Raw genomic sequence first — 25,616 nt, 5'->3', positions numbered from 1 at the left:
AAACTGCCTAGGCCTTGGAGAATCTGCCCCAAAAAGATAGACCATCTGTTTATCTGTAATGTACTTATCCTCATATAGTTTACTCACTATCTCCTGGATTCATCTTTGTGTTTTCCGGTTGTGTTAAGTGGGACAATTGAACATAGTGTTTACCATTATCCTATTGTCTATTGGCTTCAAGAAGATATTCACTTTATCCATTACAACAATCTGAGCCCCATTATCTGCTGGTTTAATCACTATATTCTGATTGCTGTTCAATGTTTCTAGAGCTTGATTTTTTGAAAAATGTGTAAGGTTAAGCTGATATACAGGTCTGGTTCTGAATTGTGAAAAGGAAGCCACATCCCAACGTATAACAGTCTGTATAGTTTCTGACACTGACTCCAACTGAGGTTCCCAATGTGAGGGGTTTGGAAATAGTAAATGAGGAAAATCTGTTTCATGATCAAAATGATCTAATAACTTCAATCTTCTATGATAGAAGTGTAGATTCCTCCGGAGCTCCCTGCAGTCCACCTGTTTAGGAGTTGGTATGAAAGTCAGTCCTCTTTCTAGAACCTCACTCTCGGCTTGGTTGAGCCCAATGGGACATTACTGGTCAAGACCTCAAATCGGTTGTGAAGTAGTATGGACATATTGATGGAACAAGGTCACTAAACTGGTGGTTAGACAGGGTAGATCCAAGAGCAGGCCTCTGCTGTCATCTAGAGGGCGTTTCTCTGTACTGCTTGACACATGGAGACTCAATGGAGGCACAGTGCAAAGTGCTCAAAGTAAGGCCCAAACAATTGTTTGTCAGGCTGGGATCTATAAAGCAGTATGTTCTTCAATTAGATGCCAACTAATATTCATATAGGGACAATAGGTGGGGCAAGAGGAAGAATGGTGTTCCTGATTTTCAGAGGAATTCCCCTTTTTTCTTTATAGCTTCAGATTGAGATTGTTGTTATTCTCCAATATGTTTTTCTTCAGTGAGCCACTCTGGATTCTCCAAGGGGAATACTCCCTCTATTCTCCACTAGAGAGTTGGAGCTCCATGCTTTTGCTGGGAATTGTCCACTGTTGGTATACATTTACTTGGTCCCCAAAATACCTAAATAAAAAGGTGTATTTGTCTAGTTTTAGCTGAGTCCCCAGTTAGCATCCATGTGGCTCATTTAAAAGTTTCAACAAAAAAAACGTACTCCTGACATTTCACCACAATAGGCTTCTTCAGACAATGGGACAAAAAGTACCAGCAGGTGTTTACTGCCATCTAGTGGAAGATACCAATAAAACACTGTATTATCAGGGTGGGGAGACGGTTGAGCTGAAACAGAAAGTAAAGTTGTTCTTTTGTACAGGATCCATTTTGAGACGACAGAGCAGAAAACACTGTCTGGAGAGAAGTACAAAATAAAGTAAGTATTTCTGAACAATAGTCTATTCTAATGGACAGAGTAAGAGAATGAATACCTGGAATGAGATATTACTAGTTAGTAGAACTGCTACTTGAGCTTAGTTTGATGGGGGTTTGATGTTTATCTCAGGGTTTCTCAATCCTTTTGTTCTTGCCCAGCATTTACACACCTGATTCAACTAATCATCAGATAATTTAAGACAGTTTATTATTTGAGGCTAACAAATGAACATTCTCAAATTAAAAAGGGCGGCAGGTAGCTTAGTGGGTAAGAGCGTTGTGCCAGTAACCGAAAGGTCGCTGGTTCTAATCCCCGAGCCGACTATGGGAAAAATCTGTCGATGTGCCCTTGAGCAAGGCACTTAACCCTAATTGCTCCTGTAAGTCGCTCTGGATAAGAGCGTCTGCTAAATAAAAAAATTATTATTAATTATTATAATTATAAAAACCTTTTGGATTTGTAGGCCTGTTTACACTTTATTATAGGCATACAGGAATTCACATTTGAGGAAAAAAGCTCAACTAAATTTGGTTTCAAGTAAATTATATGTTTAGCTAAAATAATGTAACAAGAAGAAGTACTAAAAAAAACTGAAGCAAGATTCAATACAATGTGATGAGTTACTGATGTCGCATGCAACTGACTGTTAGCGCCACCCTCTGGTTACTGTTGTTATATAAAGTGAGATGACAGAGGAGAAAACACTATATGGAGAGATAAAAAAATATGTAGTATTTCTGAACAATAATCTAGTCTAAAGGACAGAGTAAGATAATAAATACCTTGAATGACAGTATTACTACTTAGTAGAAGGATCACAAACTCACCGGGTTCTGTCATATTATTATCCTACACCAGTGCAGTCAGAAGTTATGTGTTTTCCTCATATGAAAGTGAAAGTAAGTTTGTAGCCTACGCAGTTACAATATGGCTGTTGAAACTGTGGCGCACATTTCTCGGCAACATTAGACGTTGGATAAATGTGTTGATTTGAAGGAAAGACGGGCAGACTCTGGTAAGTCTAGGCTACACAGAACTATTATAAAGTCAAGTCGTCGTCAGACATTCAATAGACAGAGCAGGCTTGAGATATGATTCTTTATCATGCTGACCAACCTGGGCCTGGTTTCCGCGATGGGATTTAGGCTTAATGCTGGGTACGCATAAAAAGTGGGAAACGAGACTGAACAAAATACAAAGTTGAGTAAACGCTATTTTGCAAAGAAAAAGGTGTGTGAGAGAGTTTACCCTCCACTACAACCCTGTTGATGTGGTGTGCAGCTTAGAGTGAATAGTCCTTTAGTCTCTATGGGCCAGATGGTAGTGTACAGTTCAGAGATGGCTTGATGTGGTGTGCAACATAGAGTGAATAGTCCTTTAGTCTCTATGGACCAGATGGTAGTGTACAGTTCAGAGATGGCTTGATGTGGTGTGCAGCATAGAGTGTATAGTCCTTTAGTTTCTATGGGCCAGATGGTAGTGTACAGTTCAGAGATGGCTTGATGTGGTGAGCAGCATAGAGTGTATAGTCCTTTAGTCTCTATGGACCAGATGGTAGTGTACAGTTCAGAGATGGCTTGATGTGGTGTGCAGCATAGAGTGTATAGTCCTTTAGTCTCTATGGACCAGATGGTAGTGTACAGTTCAGAGATGGCTTGATGTGGTGAGCAGCATAGAGTGTATAGTCCTTTAGTCTCTATGGACCAGATGGTAGTGTACAGTTCAGAGATGGCTTGATGTGGTGAGCAGCATAGAGTGTATAGTCCTTTAGTCTCTATGGGCCAGATGGTAGTGTACAGTTCAGAGATGGCTTGAAGTGGTGTGCAGCATAGAGTGTATAGTCCTTTAGTCTCTATGGGCCAGATGGTAGTGTACAGTTCAGAGATGGCTTGAAGTGGTGTGCAGCATAGAGTGTATAGTCCTTTAGTCTCTATGGGCCAGATGGTAGTGTACAGTTCAGAGATGGCTTGATGTGGTGTGCAGCATAGAGTGTATAGTCCTTTAGTCTCTATGGGCCAGATGGCCGGTTGGTGAATGACGTATATGTAGTATGAGTCAGCAGGACCAGGAAACAACGTGGTGTTCTAAAGCAGTGGCGGCTCCTGAAAAAATTCTCAGGAGGGGCAATTTTTCTGATGATTTAGGTGACCTACACACATTTTAAAAAAGATATGTCCAGCAACAACATGAAGACAGGGGCAGCATATAAGTCAATACCAGAAGCATTTATTGACTGATCTCAAAAGTGTTGGCTTCCCAGGGTTGGTGGAGCCCTCAGTTTCATATTTGCCTCGCAAAGCTAACTCAAACACTCCGCAAAACTTCACACACTGGATTAGGCGGCTGAGGATGTGGCGGTTCTTGCTAATGTCGTAGTAAATATATTTGTTATAGTGAATATGGAATATGATATGTTGAGTAAAATGTTGTGCTAAGATCTATTTAGGTCAGGAGCTGGTTATAAGTTCTGTTCCTATCCAATAACAATGGACAAAAGGGTCCTATCTTGTCCGCCTTGTCAGCAGGTGGCCAAGGACAACACCCACGCCATAGGCCTCTCAGTTCTTCCAACTCACGAGTTCTTGCTCTGAGGACACACACAAACACACACACACACACATCATCACTGTTAAACACACACACACACACACACATAATTAATAAATAATAATAATTGGTCATTTAGCAGACGCTCTTATCCAGAGCGACTTACAGGAGCAATTAGGGTTAAGTGCCTTGCTCAAGGGCACATCGACAGATTTTTCACCTAGTGGGCTCGGGGATTAGAACCAGCGACCTTTCGGGTACTGGCACAACGCTCTTAACCACTAAGCTACCTGCCGCCATATCATCACTGTTAAACACACACACACACACACACAAAAATCCCCTCTCTTAGGCTGAACATTTGAAGACAGAGAACCCGACTCAGAGCCAATGAGAGCCCAATGAGAACCCGACTCAGAGCCCAACCCTTTGTGTATGGGTGGTCCCGGGGATCGAACCCACTACCTTGGCGTTACAAGCACCATGCTCTACCAGCTGAGCTACAGAAAGTGGATACTCATGGATGCGCATCGCAATTGTAAAATGTCAACACAATTGGAGACACCACGTCATTTTTGGAGACATGTTATTGACAGTAAACTATTGTAGATGCGACTGCTAACTAAATAAAACATTTTAGCTGGCTAGCTAATCATCTTAGCTAAATGTGGGGCAAACAATTCAGTTATTTACCGTTAATTTGAGGGATTGGGGTGAAAGAAATCGAGTTACATAGTGATACTTTACGATATACTGTATTGACAATATCGCAATATTTTAGCGCTAGTTGGCTGTACCTGCACCAAAACACCATTATTGTTCCTTCATAGCTTGTTCTCAATCTTTTCACATTGGGAGCCAATTTGTTTTCAGCACTTTTATTTCCATGACTGATCAAAACTCATTCTCATGGCTTTCTGATCCCTCTGCAACAGATATATGGTGCGCAATAAAATCACAGTATCGAATCGCAATACGTATAGAATCATGAGACTCGCAATGCTGATGCATATATCTTATCGTGAGGTTCCTGGCAATTCCCAGCCCAAGTTCATTTGCCACAACAAATCTCTTCGCTAGCAAACGCGATGTCTTCTCCAAAACGGCAATGTGTCTCCAGCAATGTTTACTTTTTTGACGTTCTATGGCATCTCCACTTTCCAAGCATATATGACCACATGTAATATTTTGGTAAGTGATGCAAATAGTGAACTATGTAGGGCCAGGATGTAAAATATATGTAGCTGCAGCAATTTCTCTTATCTGATATGGTAAGTAATGGGGCTTAATTTATAGCTCCCTAAGAGTTTGACGAACGGGTCCGTGAACGCGATTCCAGATATCTTTACCTCTGAATAAACTGCCTTTATTATACCATATCCACCCTGTCCAAAGTCTCTACTTGGTCTCAGTTCTCCAGTAAACTTGTGATTATCAACACTAACCTCATCGTTGTGGCGGCGGACAGCTAGCCTGTATCCCTCATCCAGTTGAGTGAGTGGCAATGTCTTTTTTCGTTCGTACCAATTTTTGGAAAATCCTCGGGTGTAGGACTTTCCGCCTTTAGTAGAAACCTGTTGAATTATTAAATTTGGTCTGGGAGGTCCTAATTGTTTCGTTGCCAATTTATCTTCATTTGTTCGCCGACAAAAAGGAACTTCTTTCAAACAATCCGCTTCCGCTCTTTTCTCAGTTACGTTCATGGTTACGTAACGTATGACGAAAGCGCGTAAGTGCAAGCCCACAGACACCCATTGAGATTGTATTGAAGGCTCTGAAATTTGAAAAAAATAGATTTTACATGGGAGTCTATGACAGACTTCTGGGCGATTTTCAACCTGACTGAAATCGCCCCAAAAGGAGGGGGAGCCATTTGAAGCACGACTTTAGCCTGATTCGACATTTAGTGGCAGTGTGGCACTGTGGCAGATCAGACGTATAGATTACAAAACTGATAACTACTGTTGCCGTGATATAATTGATTAGAAAAAAAATCCCTTCCTTTTCCCGTTTGGCAGTGCGTCGCCCATATCGCCCTATTGAACAGGCCGCCCCTGTTCTAAAGTCTAGTTGGGGTGGGGAGGCGGCTGAGCTGAAACAGAAAGTAAATGTGTTCTTCTGTACAGGATGCATTTTGAGACGACTGCGCAGAAAACACTATATGGAGAGAACTGAAAAATAAAGTGAGTGTTTCTGAACAATAATCTATTCTAATGGACAGAGTAAGAGAATGAATACCTGGAATGAGATATAAGGTAGACTATTATACATATAATTTAGATTGTCATTAAGGAGACACCTATTTTACAACCCTTATTCCATAAAACATATTAACGCTGTAGAACTGATGCACATCAAGAAATAAGGTGACAAATCACAGGAAAACTACTTTAGGCGCTCTAGAGCACGTTAGATACATTCTGTCGGAGGTGGTTTAAACTGCATTCTTATGTCGACTTTGCTTATGGAAAACCATATCATGCAAAGGTTTTTACACATGCTCAGTTCTTGGGTTTCTCGAGTGTAAATTTTGAAAATGGAAGTTATGGAACTCCATCATGTGCTTCTGTTATGAGAAAAACCTCCACAATGAAACTGACATTAAATGTGGAGAATGATAGATCTGTTGGCCATCAAGTAGCCTATTAATTGTTATGCCTGTCTTGGCAACTGTAGCCTGCCATTTTATACTATAAATATGTTGAAATGACTGGAGTCATTGCAAATCATTTTGTGCCACTTGTGTAGCCAACCTGGAGCTGGCAAACAGATGTAATAAATAGCCTTTAACTTCAGTTTATTGTTGTTGTAGCCTTGTGTTATTATGTAATTATTAATGGCCGTGTTTAGTTAATTCAATTGGAAGTTATCAAGTGTCACCATGGTCACAGTTCTATCTCAATTGCTGATCAGATGTTAGAATGCATTAGATTGAAGGTAACAGTCAGCCATATTAGGCTACAGGTAAAGACATTACCTGGCTGTTGTTGACAAGCATGGGCCTATTCAGTTCATATCCATATTATTAATATTTGATTCATTTACTGAAATTATGACCCCATTCTCAGTAGCCTATTCCAGCAGGCTACTGGGTAACAGAAGCACTTCCTACCTCAATATCGTCTTGCTGTTCATGTTAAATAAATGAATCTGTCAATTTGAACTAAGCAAGCTGCTAAATCATTCAGCTTACATCTTGCCTACATGTTGCCCAGGCTACTGGAGGCTGTCTGAAATAAGATGTAGGCCTATCTGGGGCTATGTTTTGGCCTAGTTTTCAGGCCTTGTTGGTGGGTTTTGAGGAGTCATTGGGCTAGAAAAAGTAATTGCATTAAATAACCTGACTGTTTGGATGTGTCTGTTAGTAAATGTTTTATTTCTAAGAGATCATGAGTAAAAGAGAACTATGGACATTCTAGAATGAGTTGTCACTGTGTTCACCACAACCAACATGCTGCATCTCTGTTTAGGGGTCAGTGGTCTAAAATGAGTCTCTCTGGGGAGAGAGAGGAGGGGGGCCCTGCCTCTAAACTGAGTCTCTCTGGGGAGAGAGAGGAGGGGGTCCCTGCCTCTAAAATGAGTCTCTCTGGGGAGAGAGAGGAGGGGGGCCCTGACTCTAAAATGAGTCTCTCTGGGGAGAGAGAGGAGGGGGGCCCTGCCTCTAAAATGAGTCTCTTTGGGGAACATGACACCAAAACTAAGAGGTGAGCTGAAAATATTGTTTAAGAATTTATATTCGAAAATGCTATATAGGAGAAAAGAAAATCGATTTTTCATCAGAAATGATTACTAATGGGTACCTTCAATATAACTATTGTAGATTTTAGATGTGGTTTAAAACCATTGTTTAGCTGGAATGTAATGTTCGTATCCTGTATATTTGACTGTGAAACGTGGTTGTCTCACCTAGCTACCTTAAGATGAATGCATTTACAGATGCCATATCTTAATTTGACCCAGTTTCTCAGAGCAGAAACATAATCCTGCAGAAACAGCAAATGTGTATTTTTAGGTGGATTATAATTAAGGGATATTTTCTGTAGGGGTTCATACATTTTTTCATCAGGGAAAATCAAGTCTGACATTTTAAAGTGGAAATTACCCACTTTAGACGCCTTTATAAAGCCTTGTAGTGGTTTAATCATTTCTTTAAACAATAAAAGCTAATTGACCAACATTTCTGAAAATGGATATATAGCGTTTTGGAATGATTGTTGGAACTCTTGTTTCGCCATCTGAGCTCAGAGTAGATGAGAGATGTAATGTTTGTCTCTGTTGTGTTGAAGCCCAATCAAGCAGGAGAGACCAGCCTCCCCTGTACCCAGCTGTGTGTCCATGAAGAGTGACAAGTCTATGGGTCTTCCTATATTCTTCAGAGATGGAGACTTTTCTACTGAACAAAGGTAAGAAGAACTCATGGGTCATGGTCAGTGAGTTAAACAACACTGTCTCTAGTCATTTCTCCTCTCCCATTTCCCCATTTATTTTTGTTGTTTTCATAATCCATAGGCTAATCCTTTTTTTCCATTTTCATAGTCCTGAAACAATATTAAACTAACACAACATTCCCTGTGTGTGTGTGTGTGTGTGTGTGTGTGTGTGTGTGTGTGTGTGTGTGTGTGTGTGTGTTTGTGTGCACTCCCTGGATGAGGAGATGTAATCTCTATCCTGATTGACGTGTCACTTTTATCCCTACCTACATGTACATATTACCTCAACTACCTGGTACCCCTGCACATTGACTCAGTACTGGTACTCCTTGTATATAGTCTAGTTATTACCTCAACTACCTGGTACCCTGCACATTGACTCAGTACTGGTACTCCTTGTATATAGTCTAGTTATTACCTCAACTACCTGGTACCCCTGAACACTGACTCAGTACTGGTACTCCTTGTATATAGTCTAGTTATTACCTCAACTACCTGGTACCCCTGCACGTTGACTCAGTACTGGTACTCCTTGTATATAGTCTAGTTATTACCTCAACTACCTGGTACCCCTGCACATTGACTCAGTACTGGTACTCCTTGTATATAGTCTAGTTATTACCTCAACTACCTTGTACCCCTGCACATTGACTCAGTACTGGTACTCCTTGTATATAGTCTAGTTATTACCTCAACTACCTGGTACCCCTGAACATTGACTCAGTATTGGTACTCCTTGTATATAGTCTAGTTATTACCTCAACTACCTGGTACCCCTGCACATTGACTCAGTACTGGTACTCCTTGTATATAGTCTAGTTATTACCTCAACTACCTGGTACCCCTACACATTGACTCAGTACTGGTACTCCTTGTATATAGTGTAGTTATTACCTCAACTACCTGGTACCCCTGCACATTGACTCAGTACTGGTACTCCTTGTATATAGTCTAGTTATTACCTAAACTACCTGGTACCCCTGGACATTGACTCAGTACTGGTACTCCTTGTATATAGTCTAGTTATTACCTCAACTACCTGGTACCCCTGCACATTGACTCAGTACTGGTACTCCTTGTATATAGTGTAGTTATTACCTCAACTACCTGGTACCCCTGCACATTGACTCAGTACTGGTACTCCTTGTATATAGTCTAGTTATTACCTCAACTACCTGGTACCCCTGGACATTGACTCAGTACTGGTACTCCTTGTATATAGTCTAGTTATTACCTCAACTACCTGGTACCCTGCACATTGACTCAGTACTGGTACTCATTGTATATAGTCTAGTTATTACCTCAACTACCTGGTACCCCTGCACATTGACTCAGTACTGGTACTCCTTGTATATAGTCTAGTTATTACCTCAACTACCTGGTACCCCTGCACATTGACTCAGTACTGGTACTCCTTTTATATAGTCTAGTTATTACCTCAACTTCCTGGTACCCCTGCACATTGACTCAGTACTGGTACTCCTTGTATATAGTCTAGTTATTACCTCAACTACCTGGTGTTACTATTTACTTTTTCTTTGTTTTTAACTGCATTGTTGGGAAAGGGCTCGTTAGTAAGCATTTCACGGTAAAGTGTACATCTGTTATATTCAGCGCATGTGAGAAATACAATTTGATTTGATTTGAAGCTCATTGGCAGAAATTAACGGTCGTCTCTTGCCGAAGAGCGCATGTTCGGATGTTGAAGCACTGTGGCTAGGAAAAACTCCCTGAAAAGGCAGGAACCTAGGAAGAAACCTAGAGAGGAACCAGGCTCTGAGGGGTGGCCAGTCCTCTTCTGGCTGTGCCGGGTGGAGGTTATAACAGTACATGGCCATTAAGGCCAGATCGTTCATCAAGATGTTCAAATGTTGATAGATGACCAGCAGGGTCAAATAATAATCACTGTGGCTATAGAGGTTGCAACACGTCAGCACCTCAGGAGTAAATGTCAGTTGCCTTTTCACAGTCGAGCATTCAGAGGTCGAGAGAGGTCGAGAGAGGTCGAGAGAGGTCGAGAGAGGTCGAGAGAGGTCGAGAGAGGTCGAGAGAGGTCGAGAGAGAGTTCGAGAGAGAGGTCGAGAGATAGGTCGAGAGAGAGAGAGAGAGAGAGAGAGAGAGAGAGAGAGAGAGAGAGAGAGAGAGCAGGCTGTTGTTGACAAGCACAGGCCTATTCAGTTCATATCCATGTTATTAATATTTGATTCATTGATTTAAATTACGACCCCATCCTCAGTAGCCTATTCCAGCAGGCTACTGGGCAACAGAAGCACTTCCTACCTCAAAATCGTCTTGCCATTCATGTTAAATAAATGAATCTGTCAATTTGAACTAAGCAAGCTGCTAAATCATTCAGCGTACATCTTGCCTACATGTTGCCCAGGCTACTGGAGGCTGTCTGAAATAAGATGTAGGCCTATCAGGGGCTATGTTTTGGCCTAGTTTTCAGGCCTTGTTGGTGGGTTTTGAGGAGTCATTGGGCTAGAAAAAGTAATTGCATTAAATCACCTGACTGTTTGGATGTGTCTGTTACTTAATGTTTTATTGCTGAGAGATAATGAATAAAAGAGAACACTGTGTTAACCGCAACCAACATGCTGGATCTCTGTTTAGGGGTCAGTGCTATAAAAGGAGTCGCTCTGGGGAGAGAGAGGAGGGGGGCCCTGCCTCTAAAAGGAGTCGCTCTGGGGAGAGAGAGGAGGGGGGCCCTGCCTCTAAAAGGAGACTCTCTGGGGAGAGAGAGGAGGGGGGCCCTGCCTCTAAAATGAGTCTCTCTGGGGAGAGAGAGGAGGGGGGCTCTGCCTCTAAAATGAGTCTCTCTGGGGAGAGAGAGGAGGGGGGCCCTGCCTCTAAAATGAGTCTCTCTGAGGGACATGACACCAAAACTAAGAGGTGAGCTGAAGATATTGTTTAAGAATTTATATTCCAAAGTGCTATATAGGAGAAAGAAAATCACATTTGTGTTTTTTCATCAGAAATTATTACTAATAGGTACCTTCAATGTAACTATTGTAGATTTGAGATGTGATTTAAAACCATTGTTTTGCTGGAATGTAATGTTCGTATCCTGTATATTTGACTGTGATACGTGGTCGTCTCACCTAGCTACCTTAAGATGAATGCATTTACAGATGCCATATCTTCATTTGACCCTGTTTCTCACAGCAGGAACATAATCCTGCAGCAATAGCAAATGTGTATTTTTATGTGGATTATAATTAAGGGATATTTTCTGTAGGGGTTCATACATTTTTCATCAGGGAAAATCAAGTCTGACATTTTAAAGTGGAAATTACACACATTAGACACCTTTATAAAGCCTTGTAGTGGTTTAATAATTTATTTAAACAATAAAAGCTAATTGACCAACATTTCTGAAAATGGATATATAGTGTTTTGGAATGAAACTCTTGTTTCCCCATCTGAGCTCAGAGTAGATGAGAGATGTAATGTTTGTCTCTGTTGTGTTGAAGCCCAATCAAGCAGGAGAGACCAGCCTCCCCTGTACCCAGCTGTGTGTCCATGAAGAGTGACAAGTCTATGGGTCTTCCTGAACACTTTAGAGAGGGAGACTTTTCTACTGAACAAAGGTAAGAAGAACTCATGGGTCATGGTCAGTGAGTTAAACAACACTGTCTCTAGTCATTTATCCTCTCCCATTTTACCACTTCTTTTAGTTGTTTTCATAATCCATAGGCTAATCATTTTTTCCATTTTCATAGTCCTGAAACAATATTAAACTAACACAACATTCCCTCCCTGTGTGTGTGTGTGTGTGTGTGTGTGTGTGTGTGTGTGTACTCCCTGGATGAGGAGATGTAATCTCATGTTTTGTCTACAGAAACCAACAGGAGAGATCAGAGTCAGAGATTCTCAGTGGTCAGTCTTCCCAGAGTCATCAAACAGACCTGGCCTCCATATTCAGTGTATGTGGTCCTGTTATGTACATTTGTTTTTGTTTACCTCAAGTAAAGTTGATCTGTCAATCATTCATTAATGTGTTAATGAGAAAGCATTTAGTCTCTTGCTTAACTTATTTACTTGATTTATTTCAGTTGCTTGAAGAGAATATTATGACATTTGTGAAGAACGAGCTGAAGAGGTTCAAGAGGATTCTTAGTCCAGAACTCCCAGAAGGCTTTGAGAGCCAGAAGCAGGATAAGGAAGTGGTGAATGTTGAAGATGAGAAGCAGGAGAGCAGTGCCAGAGAGGGGGCTCTGAAGATCACACTGCACGTCCTGAGGAAAATGAACCAGAAGGAGCTTGCTGACACACTGGGGAAAAGTAAGAGCTGTCTGCCTCATGTTGAATGCTGTTTTAGAACATTTAAAAGCTGTAGCTAAAGTACAGCTAAAGTAGCTGTGTAACTCAATGATATTGTAGCAGCCTTAACACAACACCTAGTGACCTCATCAAGTAGCAGCAGGGATGTGGGTTGGTGATTAATTTAGACAGAGAGAAGAGGAGAGACAGAGGAGAGAGAGAGAGAGACAACATTATTAATGCCATCAATAATACCAATAATGATATAAATCAGTCACACCAGTGTGTAATGCATTATGAAAACATTTACACATTTATACAGACAAGAGAATAAATTATTATAATTTAAACTTTATAAGACAGTCTTACAATACTGTAGGCATTAAAACAGATGAAATATTAATATCCTCTGTGTTATTTCTAGATTCAGATGAGCGTGCTATGATTCTTCAACGTGAACTCAAATCTAATCTAAAGAAGAAGTTTCAATGTGTATTTGAGGGGATCGCTAAACAAGGAAACCCAACACTTCTCAATAAGATCTACACAGAGCTCTACATCACAGAGGGTGGAACAGGAGAGGTCAATAATGAACATGAGCTGAGACAGATTGAGACAACAACCAGGAAACAAGCAAGACCAGAGACTGCAGTCAAATGTAACGACATCTTCAGACCCTTAACTGGACAAGACAAACCTATCAGAACTGTGCTGACAAAGGGAGTCGCTGGCATTGGAAAAACAGTCTCTGTGCAGAAGTTCATTCTGGACTGGGCTGAAGGAAAAGCAAATCAGGATGTCCAATTGGTATTTTCATTCCCTTTTCGGGAGCTGAATTTGATGAAAAAGGACAAACACACTTTCATTGAACTTCTCAGTCACTTCTCAATCGAAACCAAAGAATCAAGAATCTCCAACTACGACAAGTACAAAGTTCTGTTCATCTTTGATGGTCTGGATGAGTGCCGACTGCCCCTAGACTTCCAGAACAACAAGATCTGTTGTGACGTCACAGAGTCAACCTCAGTGGATGTTCTGCTGACAAATCTCATCAAGGGAAATCTGCTTCCCTCTGCTCTCCTCTGGATAACTACCCGACCTGCAGCAGCCAATCAGATCCCTTCAGGGTGTGTTGACCAGGTGACAGAGGTACGAGGGTTCAATGACCCACAGAAGGAGGAGTACTTCATGAAGAGATTCAGTGATTCAGAGGACCTGGCCAGCAGAATCATCTCACACATAAAGACATCAAGGAGCCTCCACATCATGTGCCACATTCCAGTCTTCTGTTGGATTTCTGCAATAGTCCTTGAACACATGCTGAAACATAAGAGAGAAGAGATGCCCAAGACTCTGACTGAGATGTTCATACACCTTGTGGAGTTTCATACCAAACAGAAGAATGAAAAGTATCTTGGGAAAGAAGAGACAGGTCCACACTGGAATAAAGAGAGCATTCTGTCACTGGGAAAACTGGCTTTTCAACAGCTTGTGAATGGAAATCTGATTTTCTATGAAGAAGACCTGAAAGAGGCTGGCATTGATGTCAATGAAGCCTCGGTGTACTCAGGATTGTGCACACAGATCTTTAAAGAGGAATGTGGGCTGTACCAGGACAAGGTGTACTGCTTCGTGCATCTGAGCATTCAGGAGTTTCTGGCTGCTGTATATGTTTTCCTCTCATTCATCAACAACAATGAGAATCTAATGGCCGAACCGCAAGTTACTGAAGTTACTGTCTACAAGAGTGCTGTGGATAAAGCCTTACAAAGTGAGACGGGAAACCTGGACCTTTTCCTCCGCTTCCTACTGGGTCTCTCACTGGAGTCCAATCAGAAGTACTTACGAGGTCTACTGACAAAGACAAGAAGCAGCTCACAGAGCTATGAAGAAACAGTCAAGTACATCAAGGAGAAGATCAGGGAGAATCCCTCTCCAGAGAAGTGCATCAATCTGTTCCACTGTCTGAATGAACTGAATGACCATTCTCTAGTGGAGGAGATCCAAAGCTACCTGAGATCAGGAAGTATCTCAGAAACCTACCTGTCACCTGCACAGTGGTCAGCTCTGGTCTTTGTGTTGCTGACTTCAGAAAAGGAGCTGGATGTGTTTGACCTGAATAAATACTTCAGATCAGAGGAAGGTCTTCTGAGGCTGCTGCCAGTGGTCAAAGCCTCCAGAGCTGCTCTGTGAGTACATACAATGACATTTAAGTACTAATCATCAGGAAGAAATATTCAGTAGAGAAATATATGTATTATTGAAAAACATATTGAATCAATGCATTGATGTTCACATTAGTATAACAATATGACCATACAATTCTAGGAGATGGAAGATGAATCTATATGTTGTTTAAGAGAATAAACCAAATGCATCTGCCATTGTCCTTCTACACTACTGGTGTTAAATTAACAGTGTGTTTGTGAAATCATGATGATCTCTCTGTCAGGCTGTCAGGCTGTGGAGTCACAGAGGAAGGCTGTGCTTCTCTGGTCTCAGCTCTGAAGTCAAACCCCTCACACCTGAGAGAGCTGGATCTGAGCTACAATCACCCAGGAGACTCAGGAGTCAGACTGCTCTCTGCTGGACTGGAGGATCCACACTGTAAACTGGAGACTCTGAGGTCAGTATTCCTGTATCACTCAATGACCACACACACACTGGACACACTCTGGACACACACACACACACACACACACACACACACACACACACACACACACACACACACACACACACACTGGACACAAACACACTGGACACACACACACACACACACACATGCACACACACACACACTGGACACACCCCCACTGGACACACACACTGGACACACACACACACATTCTGGGCACACACACACAAAAACACAATGGACACACACACACTGGACACACACACACACTGGACACACACACACACTGGACACCCCCCCACTGGACACACACACTGGACACACACACACGCACACACAACGATTAATTTAGAAACATGTTATCTATTGTTAATAATGATACATTCATTCATTTATGTACAGTACCAGTCAAAAGTTTGGACACACCTACTCATTCAAGGGCTTTTCTTTATTTTTACTATTTTCTACATTGTAAAATAATAGTGAAGACATTAAAACTATGAAATAACACATATGGAATCATGTAGTAACCAAAAAAGTGTTAAACAAATAAAATATATTTGTTATTTGAAATTCTTCAAATAGCCACCCTTTACCTTGATGACGGCTTTGCACACTCTTGGCATTCTCTCAACCAGCTTCACCTGGAATGCTTTTCCAACAGTCTTGAAGGAGTTCTCACATATGCTGAGCACTTGTTGGCTGCTTTTCCTTCCCTCTGCCGTCCGACTCATCCCAAACATCTCAATTGGGTTGAGGTCGGGTGATTGTGGATGCCAGGTCATCTGATGCAGCACTCAATCCCTCTCCTTACACAGCCTGGAAGTGTGTTGGGTCATTGTCCTGTTGAAAAACAAATGATAGTCCCACTAAGCCCAAACCAGATGGGATGGCGTATCACTGCAGAATGCTGTGGTAGCCATGCTGGTTAAGTGTGCCTTGAATTCTAAATAAATCACAGACAGTGTCACCAGCAAAGCACCCCCACACCAAAACACCTCCTCCTCCATGCTTTACGGTGGGAACTACACATGCCGAGATCATCCGTTCACCCACACCGCTTCTCACAAAGACACAGCGGTTGGAACCAAAAATCTCCAATTTGGACTCCAGACCAAAGGACAAATGTCCACCTGTGTAATGTCCATTGCTCGTGTTTCTTGGCCCAAGCAAGTCTCTTCTTCTTATTGGTGTCCTTTAGTAGTGATTTATTTGAGGCAATTTGACCATGAAGGCCTGATTCACACAGTCACCTCTGAACAGTTGATGTTGAGCTGTGTCTGTGACTTGAACTCTGTGATGCATTTATCTGGGCTGCAATTTCTGAGGCTGGTAACTCTAATGAACTTATCCTCTGCAGCAGAGGTAACTCAGGGTCTTCCATTCCTGTGTCCTCATGAGAGCCAGTTTCATCATAGCGCTTGATGTTTTTTGCGACTGCACTTGAAGAAACTTTAAAAGTTCTTGAAATGTTCCTTATTGAATGACCATCATGTCTTAAAGTAATGATGTACTGTGGTTTCTCTTTGCTTATTTGAGCTGTTCTTTACATAATATGGACTTGGTCTTTTACCAAATAGGGCTATATTCTGTATACTATATACCTTGTCACAGCACAACTGATTGGCTCAAACGCATTAAGAAGGAAAGAAATTCCACAAATTAACTTTTAAGAAGGCACACCTGTTAATTGAAATGCATTCCAGGTGACTACCTCATGAAGCTGGTTGAGAGAATGCCAAGAGTGTGCAAAGCTGTCATCAAGGCAAAGGGGGGCTATTTGAAGAATCTACAAAATAAAATATAGAACATTTGTTTAACACTTTTTTGGTTACTACATGATTCCATATGTGTTATTTCATAGTTTTGATGTCTTCACTATTATTCTACAATGTAAAAAATAGTTTTAAAAAAACTAAACAAAAACTTGAATGAGTAGGTGTGTTCAAACATTTGACTGGTACTGTATATATACATATATGAATAGATATGGCAGGTTTCAGGACTCTGATGTATCTGAAAAAGTTGAAAAAATATATTTTCACCACCAAAGAATAGCAGTGTGGTTTTAATATGATCTGACTCTTTGCAGGCTGTCAGGCTGTCTAGTCACAGAGGAAGGCTGTGCTTCTCTGGTCTCAGCTCTGAAGTCAAACCCCTCACACCTGAGAGAGCTGGATCTGAGTAACAATGACCTGAAGGATTCAGGAGTGAAGCTGCTCTCTGCTGGACTGGGGAATCCCCATTGTAAACTGGAGACTCTGAGGTCAGTATTCCTGTAGTTGGTCAACAAGTGATAACTGTTCACCAGATCCACATGTGTTTACCAGGCACACATAGTCCACACCATATGTATTTGGACAGTGAAGCTTACAGTTTTACATTTGGTGCTATGCTCCAGCATTTTGGATTTGAGATATTGTTTCATATTAGGCAACAGTACAGAATGTCACCTTTTATTTGAAGGTAATGGTGAGAGGTTAGCATGTTTTGTTGTAGCCTCTGTAACTTTCTCACTCATTATTATTCATGATTCATTCATGATCTTTCTCAATCATGGCAGTCACAGGCTTGATTTAGTCATTGCATTCAAAGAATATGGGACCAAATACTAAACTTTTGACTACTTTAATACACTATAAGTTAATTGGTCAGAATACTTGACTTCTTGAAAAAGGGGGACTAGATACATAAAGGGCTTTTTATTTTTCTAAACGGTGAAACAGATATGTATGAAAATTCCCTCAAATAAAAGGTGACATTATATACTGTCACCTCATATAAAACATTTGATCTCAAATCCAAAATGTTGGAGTATAGAGTCACATTTAACATGTTATCTTTGTCAAAATGTATATGGTGTGGACTGTATACTCAATACAATCTAAATCTGATACCTCACTGTCTGTCTTTTGACTGATACTGCTTTTTAAACTGCTCTGGTCAGTCTACTCAAATATTTGTAATATGCATGTTTCTCTTTACAATCAATACATGATCATTTCTAATAATGAAACATTCATTAATTTATGAGTAGATATGGCAGGTTTCAGGACACTGATATATCTTAATATGTAGAAAAAATATACTGCCACTATTTTGACCACCAAAGAATAACAGTGTGATTTTAATATGATTTGACTCTTTGCAGGCTGTCAGGCTGTCTAGTCACAGAGGAAGGCTGTGCTTCTCTGGTCTCAGCTCTGAAGTCAAACCCCGCACACCTGAGAGAGCTGGATCTGAGCTACAATCACCCAGGAGACTCAGGAGTCAGACTGCTCTCTGCTGGACTGGAGGATCCACACTGCAGACTGGAGAAACTCAAGTATGTAGAGGGTTTATGTCAATGTTCATATCAGACATGTTGGAGTTATCAGGCTAGTTAAGACAAACATTCTGACCACCACTTGGACTAAGTTATATAAAGACTGTGTGTGTGTGTGTGTGTGTGTATGTGAGTGTGTGTCCTGTGTGTGTGTGTCCAGTGTATGTGTGTCCAGTGTGTGTGTGTCCTATGTGTGTGTGTGTGTCCTGTGTGTATGTGTGTCCAGTGTGTATGTGTGTCCAGTGTGTGTGTGTGTGTCCAGTGTGTGTGTGTGTGTCCAGTGTGTGTGTGTGTGGTCCAGTGTGTGTGTGTGTGTTGGATACACATTGGATACACACACACACTGGACACACACACACACACTGGACACACACACACACACACACACACACACACTGGTCACTCACACACACACACACACACACACACACACTGGACAAACACACACACACACACTGGACACACACACAAACACACTGGACACACACACACACACACACACACACACTGGACACACACACACACACTGGACACACACACACTGGCCACACTGGACAGACAAACACACACACACTGAACAAACACACAAACACACACACTGGACCCACACACGCACACACTGGACACACACACACAAACACTCACACACTGGACACACACCCACACACACAGTGGACACACACACACACACACACACTGGAAACACAAACACTGGACACACACACAGATTGGACACACACACACACTCACACTGGACACACACACACTCACACTGGACACACACACACACACACTGGACACACACATTCACTTGACAAACACATACAAACTGAACACACACACACACACACAGGACACACACACACAGGACACACACACACACACACACACACACACTGGACACACACACTAGACACAAACTGGACACACACACTGGACACTGGACACACACACACACTGGACACACACACACAGGACACACACACACACACACTGGACACACACACACATAAACACTGGGCACACACAAGAGGATACACACACACACACTGGACACACACACACACACACACACTAGACACACACACACATACACACTGGGCAAACACTAACAGGACACACACACACACACACACACACACTGGACACACACACACACTGGACACACACACACACACACACACACACACACTGGACACACACACACACACACAGACACACACACACTGCACACACACACACACACACACACACTGGACACACACACAGACAAACATTCTTACCACCGCTTATACAAAGTTATATGCTGAATGTGTGTGTGAGTGTGTGTGTGTGTGTCTAGTGTGTGTGTGTGTGTGTGTGTGAGTTCAGGTGTATCCCTCAATGACTGTCTGTTCTTCTGCTTACCGCTACAGTGTGGAACATGGTGGAGAGAACACAATGAAACCTGGACTTAGAAAATGTGAGTGTTGACTGCTGTGAAGAATATGACTAAGAATAAGTCTTAATTCAAGTGAAGTCAAAGTCAAAGACCACCATCATTACTTACTTGGTCATATTAAATATCAGCTGTAGTTCTACAGAAGCACAAATCAGGGACACCAAAGTTTACAAAGAGTTGCTTTGACAATGTGTGTGTGTCTGTGTATGTGTGTGTGGCATGTTCGTGTTACATAATAAATGTGTGTGTGTGTGTTCAGGATATGTGTGTGTGTGTGTAATTAATGGGAATAAGTGTGTTTTATATTACCATACAGTATAACATATGATCATTCAACAAGTCTCAAGTTACCTTAACTTCTCCTTTTGATACCTAGAAACATCTACATTAAATGAATTAGTGAAAAGTGAGTTAACATTCTAATGTGAATGATGATGATTTCTAATATTGTGTCTGGTTTCATCCATCAGATGTCTGTGATCTCACACTGGACCTAAGCACAGTAGACAGATTCCTCTCTCTGTCTGAGGAGAACAGAAAGGTGACATGGAGGAGAGAGGTGCAGCCGTATCCTGATCACCCAGAGAGATTTGAGGACTGTGGACAGGTGCTGTGTAGAGAGGGTCTGACTGGGCGCTGTTACTGGGAGGTAGAGTGGAGTGGGAGTGAGGCTGATATAGGAGTGGCATATAAAGGAATCAGCAGGAGAGGAAGGGGTTATGACTGTGGGATTGGATACAATGACAAGTCCTGGAGTCTGAGCTGCTCTGACAACAGTTACACTGCCTGGCACAATAATAAGTTCACTACCATAGACGTCCCCTCCTCCAGCTCCCACAGAGTAGGAGTGTATCTGGACTGGCCAGCCGGCACTCTGTCCTTCTACAGAGTCTCCTCTAACACACTGACCCACCTGTACACTTTCTACACCACATTCACTGAGCCCCTCTATCCAGGGTTTAATGTTTATGTTGACTCCTCAGTGTCCCTGTAAATAATAACCATGGTAACACTGACACACACAAACACACATATTCTGGACACACACTGGACACACACAAACACACTGGACACACACACACACTGCACAAACACACACACACACACACACACACACACACACACACACACACACACACACACACACACACACACTGGACACACACACAGGACACACACAAACACTCACCCTGGACACACACACACACTCACACTGGACACACACACACACACACACACACACACACAATGGAGACACACACACCGGACACACACACACACACACACACCGGACACACACACACTGGACACACACACACAAACACACTGGACACACACACACACACACACACACACACACACACACACACACACACACACACACACACACACACACACACACAATGGAGACACACACACTGGACACACACACACTGGACACACACACCAGACACACACACACACCGGACACACGCACACACCGGACACACACACACACACCGGACACATACACACACACACACACCGGACCCATACACACACACACACACCGGACACACTCACACTGGACACACACACACAAACACACTGGACACACACACACACACACACACACACTGGACACACACACACCGGACACACACACACACCGGGGACACACACACACCGGACACACACACACACACCTGACACAGAAGGATTACTTTTATACTATCCCAGGTATTCCTTAAAGAGGTAGGATTTCAAGTGTCTCCGGAAGGTGGTCAGTGACTCCGCTGTCCCGGCGTCGTGGGGGAGCTTGTTCCACCATTGGGGTGCCAGAGCAGTGAATAGCTTTGACTGGGCTGAGCGGGAACTGTTCTTCCGTAGAGGTAAGGGGGCTAGCAGGCCAGAGGTGGATGAACGTAGTGCCCTCGTTTGGGTGTAGGGTCTGATCAGAGCCTGAAGGTAAGGAGGTGACGTTCCCCTCACAGCTCCTTAGGCAAGCACCATGGTCTTGTAGTAGATGCGAGCTTCAACTGGAAGCCAGTGGAGTGTGCGGAGGAGGGGGGTGTCGTGAGAGAACTTGGGAAGGTTGAACACCAGACGGGCTGCAGTGTTCTGGATAAGTTGTAGATGTATCCTCTGTTTAAACATTAAAACTACAATAACACTTAAAATACCAATGTGATACTTTTTTGTATGTCTTTTATGTTGGAAAACAAATTGTATATGGACATATGCTCCATAATTGTACTATTGTACATGGATATATTGTACTTTTCATAATAAAACATACTTTAAACAAGAAAAAGCACTTTAATTGTGAAAACTATTTCGTTATCGATTTTACATTGTCCTCTCCCAGTCACAGGTTGACTTTTGTCATGAATTTTGCCCTGGAGGCAGAACTGCACCATTTCCTCTAGATATGACAGCTGCATAGTCAAAATTGGCTATATCGTAAACATTTGTGGAAAATAATTTTGTTTTATGTTCTTAATTTAAGGTAAGGATTAGCAGTGAGGTTAAGGTTAGCATTAAAATCAGATATTATTACTTTATGCCTGTGCCAGCTAGTGACCACTTTGCAGAACTGCCTCCAGGGCAAGATTCATGACAATAAATGCCAACCTGCCTCCCAGTCATCCCCTCCCTATCTCTACAAGGCTGCAGAACATGCAAGCTAGTGATGCGGGGGTTGTCTCATAACCCACAGTCCCCAGGTGGGTGGGTGGCAGGCAGGTTCAATACAGAGAAAACAATAGACTACATAAGAAAATCCATCAATGGATCATTATTGTGCAATTTACACTAAGTGGACAAAACATTAAGGACACCTGCTCTTTCCATGACAGACTGAGCAGGTGAATCCAGGTGAAAGCTATGATCCCTTATTGATGTCACTTGCAGATGAAGGGGACGGGACAGGTTAAAGAAGGATGTTTAAGCCTGGAGACAATTGAGACATTGGATTGTGTGTGTGTGCCATTCAGAGGGTGAATGGGCAAGACAACATATTGAAGTGCCTTTGAACGGGGTATGGTAGTAGGTGCCAGGCACACCGGTTTGTGTCAAGAACTGCAACGCTGCTGGGTTTTTCACGCTCATGGTACGCCACACAAAGGACATCCAGCCAACTTGACACAACTGTGGGAAGAATTGGCGTCAACATGGGCCAGCATCCCTGTGGAACGCTTTCAACACCTTGGAGAGTCCATGCCCCAATGAATTGAGGCTGTTCTGAGGGCAAAAGTGGGGAGGTAACTCAATATTAGGAAGGTGTTTGATATAACGTCTTTTGATACAGCATTTATTAATGTCTTTAAAGTCATCAGCTGTAGGTGAGAGAGAGGAGAAGGACACGCCATGTGTTGTGTCGGTCACGGATGGGTGGCCAGAAGGTCGGCGTGCCAAGATAGATTAGGGGCCACTGTTGCTAATCTTATAAAGAGCACGTGATGGAATGGCCTGCCTAGGGTGCCACACAATACTATGTATGGGGATCCTATTGTAGGAGATGAGTGACACTCAATAATGGTTGGCAACTGTGGGATGGAAGTAGCTCGGAGAGCATTATATAAACTGAGAGGTTTTCTATGGAAGTCATTCAGATGACAAGAGGCTAAGCCCGTACCGCATGCCATTGAATCAAGTACTGTAACCATTAAATAACAATGAATCAACTCTCCATCTAAGTGGTCGACTACTCTCTTACATCCTGAAGTACGAGATACCAGAGAAACTCGTCATAACAGATTGGCGTCTAAGCGAACAGGATGCAGTTTACTGCCGAACTAACAGGTAAGCAGACTTTTCATTTTGTTAATAGGTTAAATTCTGCTTATCTGTGGTAAAGCTGAGCTGTAACGAACGTTTAAAATGCAATATTTTGTTGAGGGGAACAGATTAGTGGTATTCAAGTACGTAAACAGATGGAAGGAGAAATAGCAAATAAGACAATAACATGGTGCTGTGATTCAACAACAAATGCTCAGAGCGATCATGTTGAATCATGGCACCAATGACAAAATAGGCAAACTACATTTTAATAAAGATCAAGTTGGGGATTTGATTCAAGTATTTGATTACTAATATTGGATGAACTAATAAAAGTAATGGATAGCCAACTTAGTAGACCGATATCTGGAAAAACAGTCTCCATTAAGAGTTAACCAGAGCTTTCATTTTATCTCGAAGAGAGAGAAAGGAAACAACGAAATTATTACAGACAAATCCGCATTTAAAACAAGTATCTTTTAAAAGTAGTGAAAATCAGACAATGTGCAAATGGATGTTAAGTAAATGAGGATTTTTCTATGTGGAACTATATTTTAGTGATTTATCAGCATGGACAGATAATGACTATCCTCAAGCTGGTAGTTTTAAAAGGGTTAAATTACAAGTAGAGCGAAAGTATATAATTGATAATACAGCCATAAGCTACCCGAAATGGGATTTAAATGACATGAAAGAGGTGTGTAAATCATGGAATTTAATGAGTGCACAATGGACTGTAAATATCATTAGGAAGGAGGAAAAGTCAGTTAAGAAATTAGGTAATTTGTCAATGGAGCAACATAATCTACCTTATGAAAAGAGTCAGTCCACAAGGGGCTATAAAAGGATCTGAAAGTATGAAAGGAATTTATCCACAGTTAGCGAACTCTATTCAGCCTCCAGCTTCTAGTACAGGGGAAGACGTAGAAGAGGATAGTGACAATATGATTGGTTATATCCACAGTTAGCGAACTCTATTCAGCCTCCAGCTTCTAGTACAGGGGAAGACGTAGAAGAGGATAGTGACAATATGATTGGTTATATCCACAGTTAGCGAACTCTATTCAGCCTCCAGCTTCTAGTACAGGGGAAGACGTAGAAGAGGATAGTGACAATATGATTGGTTATATCCACAGTTAGCGAACTCTATTCAGCCTCCAGCTTCTAGTACAGGGGAAGACGTAGAAGAGGATAGTGACAATATGATTGGTTATATCCACAGTTAGCGAACTCTATTCAGTCTCCAGCTTCTAGTACAGGGGAAGACGTAGAAGAGGATAGTGACATATATGATTGGTTATTTATACAATCTTATGGGGGTTAGGAAAAAAAGATATATACAAAAATCCTAAAATCAGGTGAAAATATACGTTCCCTAAAGCTAAAACAGATAACTTTGAGACCAAACGGTGGTGCGAGGAATGCAGGCCATTGTGTTACAAAGGTTTGGTAGAGCTTTAGACACGGCAGAAAGAAGGTTTAGAGGTCATACAGGACGAAAATGAACATAAAATGATATTTACAATAATCAAACAAAACCAAAATGTCGATTTAAACAATAGATTAGCAAATAAAATGATGTAATTTTTGGTTGAAGCAGAGGAAGGATAATAATGGAGGAAGAGGAAGGTCCAATGGTAATTCCAGAGGAGGAAGAAGGAGCTTTAACAGAGACATGGATACTTGCAATTTTTGTAAACACTGGGGACATTGGGTTGGAGATTGTAACGTTAGAATACAGGATGAGGAGAGACGAAGATATGGAGATACAGAGAGGGGAAATTGGACTCCTGCCCAACCGCACCCTAAT

At 41.9% G+C, this 25,616-nt stretch overlaps 2 protein-coding genes across 2 annotated transcripts; both read left to right on the top strand.

Annotated features, from left to right (window-relative positions):
• The first annotated feature begins 1,324 nt into the window (after positions 1-1,324).
• On the top strand, positions 1,325-12,297 carry LOC311121869 (uncharacterized protein). Its single transcript, XM_084196307.1, has 5 exons — positions 1,325-1,403; positions 7,421-7,654; positions 8,237-8,353; positions 10,994-11,272; positions 11,854-12,297. The coding sequence occupies exons 2-5, from the start codon at positions 7,437-7,439 to the stop codon at positions 11,972-11,974; spliced, it is 735 nt and encodes a 244-aa protein (XP_084052433.1). The 5' UTR covers positions 1,325-1,403; positions 7,421-7,436; the 3' UTR covers positions 11,975-12,297.
• A 41-nt stretch (positions 12,298-12,338) lies between these two features.
• On the top strand, positions 12,339-21,420 carry LOC311121870 (NLR family CARD domain-containing protein 3-like). Its single transcript, XM_084196308.1, has 6 exons — positions 12,339-12,664; positions 13,068-14,832; positions 15,096-15,269; positions 18,433-18,598; positions 20,020-20,068; positions 20,518-21,420. Exons 1-6 carry the CDS (start codon positions 12,385-12,387, stop codon positions 21,039-21,041), a joined length of 2,958 nt encoding a protein of 985 aa, XP_084052434.1. The 5' UTR covers positions 12,339-12,384; the 3' UTR covers positions 21,042-21,420.
• Positions 21,421-25,616: the final 4,196 nt, after the last annotated feature.

This window comes from Coregonus lavaretus, assembly GCF_964263955.1.
Source record: "Coregonus lavaretus genome assembly, contig: HAP1_SCAFFOLD_3816, whole genome shotgun sequence".
NCBI lineage: Eukaryota > Metazoa > Chordata > Actinopteri > Salmoniformes > Salmonidae > Coregonus > Coregonus lavaretus.
Note: the sequence above shows the minus strand (reverse complement) of the source record. Positions and strands in the feature narration are given on the sequence as shown.